The 7,966-nt window shown below is 51.9% G+C and overlaps 2 protein-coding genes across 2 annotated transcripts; both read right to left on the bottom strand.

Moving 5' to 3' along the window:
* LOC131478313 (D-dopachrome decarboxylase-like) lies at positions 1–1,215 on the bottom strand. The gene is made up of 3 exons (XM_058657010.1): positions 1,058–1,215; positions 619–803; positions 1–169 (listed from the first exon to the last, which is right to left on the bottom strand). The coding sequence occupies exons 1-3, from the start codon at positions 1,163–1,165 to the stop codon at positions 1–3; spliced, it is 462 nt and encodes a 153-aa protein (XP_058512993.1). The 5' UTR covers positions 1,166–1,215.
* Positions 1,216–3,996: 2,781 nt separating this feature from the next.
* Positions 3,997–6,239, bottom strand: LOC131478246 (D-dopachrome decarboxylase-like). The gene is made up of 3 exons (XM_058656651.1): positions 6,064–6,239; positions 5,624–5,799; positions 3,997–4,215 (listed from the first exon to the last, which is right to left on the bottom strand). Exons 1-3 carry the CDS (start codon positions 6,169–6,171, stop codon positions 4,143–4,145), a joined length of 357 nt encoding a protein of 118 aa, XP_058512634.1. The 5' UTR covers positions 6,172–6,239; the 3' UTR covers positions 3,997–4,142.
* Positions 6,240–7,966: the final 1,727 nt, after the last annotated feature.

The following is a 7,966-nucleotide window of genomic DNA, read 5'->3' as shown; positions in this document are numbered from 1 at the left end:
TCAGGCTCTTTTGGAACATGAGGATTTGCAAGGTGCACGCTCAAGACGGAACTCGGTGAGACGCCAGAGCAAAGAAGCACAGCAACGCCCAGGGAAGGTGCCTACAGCCCGCCCCGCCCTGGACTCCTGCAGGTCGCAGCAGTCCATGGAGAAGGAACGGTCCAGGCAACTGCAGGTTGAGGACAGTGACCTCAGGAGGCCAGCAGAGTCTGCAGGAAGCCCCAGGACAGGCTTCACCCCCAGATTGTGGGAACAGAGTGTGGGAGCAGGCTGTACCCTCCACCCCCAGATGTACACTCTGCCAATGCAGCTGCCTGGAGACTCAGGCACAGGAAGTGCTTGCTGCACACACCAAACACACTGCCCATGTTGGCCCAGTAGGACCAGTCGAGGGACAAAAAGGTGCCCAAGTCTTATCTGAACTGTGAGGCTCTCTTCGTTTATTGGTCAGAACCACGGGGGACCAGGGAAATCACAGGCAGGTTAGCCCAAGGGGGTCACCAAAACTGCTATCCCCCAGGCACCTACTGGGTCAGGGGGGCTGGCTCCCAAGGATCTGCAGTCACCCCCACCCCCGCTCCCCACCCCCCTGCAACCCTGGTGGGTGTGGCCAGTGGCCTTGCACCCCTGTCCTGACCCAAGGCCAACTCCTTGCAGAGGAACTCAAAGAATCGGGCGCTGTGGCTGCGGTTCTGCTCAGCAGTGCCCACCACACCCAAGGCCCTGATGCACAGCTGGACACAGGGCTCCTCAGAGCTGAGATGCAGCATGGTCAGGCTTGGCCTCACGATCACGTTTATGTACTGTGGGTCAAAGCTGGGCAGAGGTTAGGGGAAGAAACAACCAAAGTGTCGCCTAAAGCTGGGCCCCAACCATGGAAGCTCTGAAAATCACTGCTCGTGCCCCAAGCATGGAAGTTCCGAAGATCACTGCTTGGGAGGGTGGCAAGGGAGGATGCTCATGAAGAGTTTGTGGGAGGTGGGAATCAGACTAGGATAATCTGGACATTTACCCAAGGCAATATCCCAATTCTTGCAACCGCCCCAAGCTCACGTACATTCTCGGGTTTATTCAGGATGGTGGCAGCTGCCTGGCATAGCTGCTTCTCCAGCCCCGCAGGCAGGCGCCCGGTGGGCAGATTGGTGTCCAGTTCAATGGTCGGCATGTCGGGAAGCGAAGACAGGGTAACTCTTGCTACAGGGATTGGCAGGTGTATTAGAACAGGGAGCGGGGCAGAGGGTTGGACTTTGTGTGGCAGTTGCACTCCTCATTGGCTGTGGGGCCTCAGAGGTCCCTCCCATGGCTGCCTGCCAAAGGACTGGGTAGGGCCAGTGTACTGACTCTGATTTCAGGAAGTCAGATCTCTTGGGGCCCCTAATGTCCCAGTGAGTAGGGCTCTGACATCAGCAGGCACTGGGGTGTTAAGGTACTTTGGATCTAGCTTCTATCTAGATGAAGTCTGAACCACTCCCCACATGACCCTGTGGAATCCTTCTCCTGATCTTTCACAATAACCCTCTCCATGTGGCTTGCAAGACCTTTTTCTCAATGAAATGTCAACCATTTCACAATCAGATTTCAAGTTCCAAAGGGAAACCTGGGTGCTGTTCTCTGCACATAAAGTAACACGTGGCACGCAGGTGGGGCTGGGTGTGATCTTGGCTTTTACCCTCTTGTAGGGGAGAGAAGCCACTGGGGCAGGGGGAAGAGATAGGGTAGGAACAAAGATCATCATGTGTGGGCCCATGGGTATAGCTTCATTCAGTCCAACACACGTGACATTGTGCACATGTGTGCATATTACATAAAGCAGCCTCCTTGGGTGGGAGGGACGGGTGGAGGCAGGCCAGCCAGGAGACTTTGTCATCATGCCCTGTCACCATGATTCAGGAGATCTCTGTGGAGTCTGGGATACAAGACAGGTGGCTTGGTGGCCCCCTGCAGGTGGCAAGACTGGGAGCCACAATGGGGCCTAAAGAAGGCTGTGGTGGTGATGAGAGCGATGTGAGAGGGATCACCCAGCTGTACCCAAAACTCCCATGGGAAGAGACTAGGATATCATTCCTCTTTTATCTTCTTTTGTTGTTATTTTTTGTTTTTTGGTTTTTTTAAGAATTGAAAGACAGGGTTCAGTGCGGTAGCCTAGCAGCGAAAGATCTTGGCTACCACACAGGGCTCCCATATGGGTGGCGGTTCTAATTCCGGCAAGCACACTTCCCATCCAGAGCCCTGTTTGTGGCCTGGGAAACCAGTCAAGGATGGTCCAAAGTCTTGAGATCCTGTACCTGCATGGGAGACCCAGAACAGGCTCCAGGCTCCTGGCTTCAAATTGGCTCAGCTCCAGCAATTGTGGCCAGTTGGGGAGTAAATCATTGGACAGAAGACCATTCTCTCTGTCTCTCTTCCTTCTATATATCTGACTTTCCAATAAAAACAAATACATATTTTTTTAAAAGATTGGACAGGCAGATTTGTAAAGAGATCAAAGGGATCTTTCCTGTGCTGGCTCTTTCCCAGAATGCTCACAATGATTGAAACCAGGAGCCTGCACTCCATCTGGGTCTCCCCCTGTGAGTGGTTTAGGCCAAGTACTAGTACTATCTTTACTGCTGTTGCAGGAAATGGGTCAACTGGGATCCAGTTAGCATCGACGGGGGAGAATGACCTTGTAGAAGGGCAGCACCACATTCGTCTTCTGCAACACAGCATTAGTCCCCACAAAACAATACAACCTCCAGCAATATTGCTTATTCCAGGAGGTATTATAAAGGATGAAGAATGACTAGAAGGGACACATGCACACACTGCTTCTGGAAGGGTCCGCTCTGGTTTACAACCAGACGCAGCAAGAATGAACCTTGGATTCCAGGACCATAAGCCAAATAAACCTCTTGTTAAAAAAAGAAGAGGTGCCCTACAGGGTAGCTTAGTGGTCAAATTCCTAGTCTTGCACACACCTGCATCCCATATGGGTGCTGCCTTGTATCCCGGCTGCTCCACTACTCATCCATATACTCATGCCTATAGCTTGGGAAAGTAGGAGAGGATGTCTCAAAGCCTTGGGACCCTGCACCCACAAGGGAGACCTGGAAGCAGCTCCTGGCTTCAGATTGGCTGAGGCCAGCCTTTGGGAGTCACTTGAGGAATGAACCCGCAGATGGAAGATCCTTCTCTCTGTCTCTCTTACTCTCTGTAAATATCACTTTCCAATTAAAACATGCATTTTTAAAGAGTGAGTAACACACAATTACAGAGAAGGAGAGACAGGTCTTCCACCTGCTTGTCATCCGCCAATGTCTACAGTGTCCCAGTCTGGGACTGGCCGAAGCCAGATTGGAACTCTCTCCAGGTCAACAGGTGGGTAGCAAAAGCCCAAGGACTTAGAGCATCCACTGCTCCTTTATCGGGTGCATTGGCAGGGAGCTGGATGGAAAGCAGAGCAGCCAGGAACTGAGCAGGCATCATATGGGATGCCAGTGTTGCAGGTGGCAGCTTAACCCTCCTGGACACAAGGCTGGTTTCTGCATCTCTTTTCATTATAACTCACCCAGTCTATGACATTGTGTTATTGTCAACACAAAAAGAAACTAATGCTTTTGAAAAGGCACAAAAAGAGTTGGGGTCATTGCTGTTACTGTTGCTTAGGAGCTGCACAACTTAGGGGAGGACTCGATGAACACTCAGGGAGAAGGAGAAACACAGCATTGCCCTGGGCAGGTGCCTGCCTGATACAGTAGTCCACAGAGGTGGAACGCATCAGGACACCCCAGGCAGAGGACAGCAGAGTATGCAGGAAGCCCCAGGTCAGACTTCACCCCCAGATTGTGGGAACAGAGTCAGCAGGACGGTCCCTCCCCCGCCCCAACTCGTGTGTACTCTGACAATGTCACTGCCAGGAGAAACAGCACAGGAAATGCCTGCCACACATGCCAAACACACTGCCCATGTTGGACCAGGGGGCCTGGTCGAGGGACAAGAAGGCGCACAAGTCATGTCTGCACTGTGAGGCTCTCTTCATTTATTGGTCAGGACGTTGGGGACCTGGGAGGTCATGTGCAGCTCAGCTCAAAGTTGGCATCTCCCAGATCCCCACTCAACCAGGATGTGGCAAACATCAGACACCCCGGATCCTTTGGCGACAATCATAAGAACGTTGCAACTGTCCCATTCATGCCGATCTGCCAGCATTCCACTGGATAGAAGCGAATAAGTATTCTACAAGACACAAAGAAGAAGTTATCAGCTCTGTGGCTAAGGGTTCATCCTGGACACCCCTCCCTGGAGCTTCCCGTGAGACTTCCCCCAGCACATCCCGGCTCAACCTGCCCTGCAGCCTGAAGGCATGTATGTCCGGGTAATGATCTCCCATTACCTGGACAGGACAGCACATGCCTCTTGCAGACAGGCACTGCCCACCCAACAAGGACAGAGTTGACCTGGGGGCCTCCCAGCAGGTGCAGTGTGCACCCAAGTCCACCAGTGTGTGGGCTCACAGCAACAGTCACCCTCTTCCTGACTGCAGGAGACCTGCAGGAGACCTGCGCATGGTCTCAGTCAACCTTTGCCTCCTCAAAACCACATTCCAAGCTGGTGTGGGACAACTCCCAAGTAACATCTAAGGAGGAATGATCAAGTCCCTGGTACCCCTCTCCTGCTGGCTACAGCAAGTGGCAGCTGATGAGCACAGCAGGGAGAGCTGAGTGGCAAGCGTCTCTTCTCCTCTCTGTGGAGCCCTCAAAAATGCAGAGGACACTTCCGGGGAAAGGCCAGACTGGGGGCAGGCCTGAAAAGAACCTATAGAATTCCCTGCACATGCGCATTAGCTGCATCTATGGGAATCATCCTCTCTCCCTGGCTCCACCCACATCGCAGCACCTGCCAGGAGTCACCAGTGTTTGCCAGCCTTCCTTGGGTACACAAAGGCTCCACCCTGGAAGGTCCTCTGCAGGCCCTGCTGTCCTCAGCTCCTCACTGACTGGAATTGCACCCAGTGGGCAGTGTCACCTTTGACACCAATGCCACATCTGGGTGGCAGAATCTCACGGTGGTGGAGGGTGACCATCACACCTCCCTGCTTTGTTCAGTAAAGAGGGCCACCCAACGGAGGATGGCTCATCACCAGGTACTGGTCAGTGCTGGCCCCAGACTCCACGTGTCCCGAATCTGCTGCTTCCCCTGGCCAGGGCTTTCTCGCTGCTCTGTGACGCTGAGCCTGGGTTCTCCCTGGCATCCATATTTCCATAGCATTTCTCCCAAGTGGCTTGAAAAAACTCTCCTTGGGTATGAGACTCTGATTATTTCCCAGCAATAGCATCTCCCCATTTGCCCAGGTGCCAAGTGAGGCACAGAACACCTGCCAGGCCATGAGACCCTTGCAGAGCCCCTGGCGAGAGGGTTGATGAAGACAGCCTACTCTGTGCCCACTTGTACCACTGAGGATTAGAAAAAGCCATGATGACATTCTTGGACAGTCAAAGGTCAACCCACCTTCATCTGGGGGAGGAATCTGGGGCACCAGATGTGGATGAGTCTGTCTTTGGGGACTGCACACGAATGTGGCCCTGAGCAGTGTCCTGCAACGGGCGTCCCCTTACGCACCTGCAATGGGCGTCCCCTTACGCACCTGTCCTTGGCAAGCCCCAGCTCCTTGGTGAGGAATTCAAAGAAGCGGGCGCTGTGCTCACGGTTCTGCTCTGCGGTGCCCAGTCCTTCAAATGCTGTAATGCTCAGGTGCACACCAGGCTCAGAAGAGCCACCCTGCATCATGGTCAGGCCCGGTCGCACCAACACGTGCATGATCTGTGGGCATGGGAAGGAACAAACGAAAGTGTCACCTGTAGTTGAGCCCCAGCCAAAGCCTGGGACCTCGGAGAGCTGCCATTCAGAGAAGTCAAGGTCACTGCTGAAGAAAGAAATAAGGGAAGACGCTGGATATTCAGCGCAGGGGTGAGAGCTGCTGGAGGCAGAGTGAAGGAGCCTTGGGGAGAAGGGCAGGGGTTAGGGGAATCTGTGCCTGAAACCCGGACAGAACCCCAGTCCTTGAACCTTCCCAGCCGCACTCACGTTCTCTGGTTTGCCCAGGATGGCCGCGGCGGCCTGGCTCAGCCGCTTCTCCAGTCCCGCGGGTAAGCGGTCAGCAGGCAGGTTGGTGTCTAGTTCAACGATTGGCATGTCGGCGAGAGCGGCAGGGACAGAGAAGACAGGACAAGTCTGGCTCCTGCTTGGACTGGAAGCCTTATTTGAACAGGCAGCTGGGGCAATGCTGGGCTCCTCATTGGCTGCTGGGACTCAGTGGTCCCGCCCATGGTTGCCTGCCAAAGGACTGGGCAGGGCAGTATGCTGGCTCTGATTTCAGGAAGTCAGATCTCTGCGGACCCCTAAGGTCCCAGTGGGCGGTTGTATGACCTCTGCAGTCCCTGGGGTGCTAGGGTCCCTGGGCTTCAGCTTCTGTCTTGATGAAAGACCCACCCACCAACACCCACACCTTTGGGATCTTTTCTAGGCTCCCTCTCCCCATACCCTCTTACTGAAAATAACCCTCACCCCTCCCAAAAACGTTCACCTAAACTGTTGACATTTGTCCTGTTAAAGTTATAGAGTTAGACTACCCGAAAAACAACCAGATTCAGCAAAATCATGCTTCAATGCTATAAAATGCTAAATACTAACATTGAAATAGACAAGAGACAGCTGAATAGCAATCTATAGCCATTTTAAGGTATATAGAACATGGTTGAATATAAACCAAAATTGAAATGCCTATGAGGAAGTCACAGGTTGTGGTCGAGAACATGCATTTCCCTAGTAACATATTGGTTAATCAATACCATGTCAATTAATGCCATAATGTTGTAAATGGTAGTAAATATTATGTTGGGTTTTTTACTTGATTGGGATGATACTCTGCTGGTTCTACCTTCAGACCAGAGATGGTCTCACCAAGAAGCCATTGAACGTACCAGGACGATAAGATGCTGGACTTTATGATTGGTCAAAACCTCCAATGAAAGAATCTCAACTGAAATTGAACTATGGAAATGCAACAAGGTGGAGCAATCCACTATGGGGGGAGAGGGTTTGGGGAGGGGCGGGGGTGGATATCCAGTGCATAACAAAAAAAATGTGTCAAATAATGCAATGAAATTAATAAATAAAAAAAAAGAAAAGAACCCTCTCTATGACTTACAATCCTTTTTTTTTCTTTCTTTTCTTTTTTTTTCTTCTCTCTCTCTTTTTTCCAATGAGCTGTAACCATTTCACAACCAGATTTTAAGCTCCATAGGATGCTGTTTTCTGGACATGAAGTGACATGTGAGCACAGGTGGACCTGGACATGACCCTGGCTTTCAGTCCCTTGTAGGTTCTAGGAGCCACTAGGATGTGGTTGGGCAAGGGGAAGAGATATTAGGAATGATGGTTGTTACTCCTGAGTTCATGGGTGTAATCAGGCAACACATGATATTCTGCATGAATGTGCAAATTACATAATGCAGCCTCCTTGGGCGGGAGGGATGGGGGGAGGCAGGGCAGCTCAGAGACTTTATCATCATGTCCTGTCATCATGATTCAGGAAATCTCCGTGGAGTCTGGGATACAAGACAGGTGGCTGGTGGTTCCCTGCAGGTGGCAAGACTGGGAGCTACAGTGGGGCTTAGAGAAGGCTGTGGTGGTGGTGGTGGTGGTGAGAGGTTTAGATGGTGTGGAAGGGGCCAGCATCCTTGCCCCAAATACTCCCCAAAATACTTGCCCCAACTGAACCAGGAGATCGTGGCTGGTTTTTCGCTTTTAAGATTTGAAAGGCAGTTTTACATAGAGATGAAAGGCATCTTCCCTCTGCTGTCTCACTCCCCAAATGCCTACATCAGTTAAAACCTGGAGCCCATTGGCCTCCCCTGAGTGCAATAAGTACCCTTGACCTTGGTCTCCAAGACCATCCATCAAAATAAACTTCTTTTCTTTCTCTTTG

The sequence above is a fragment of the Ochotona princeps genome, chromosome 29, assembly GCF_030435755.1.
Source record: "Ochotona princeps isolate mOchPri1 chromosome 29, mOchPri1.hap1, whole genome shotgun sequence".
NCBI classification, from domain to species: Eukaryota; Metazoa; Chordata; class Mammalia; order Lagomorpha; family Ochotonidae; genus Ochotona; species Ochotona princeps.
This window is presented reverse-complemented; position numbering and strand designations above follow the sequence as displayed.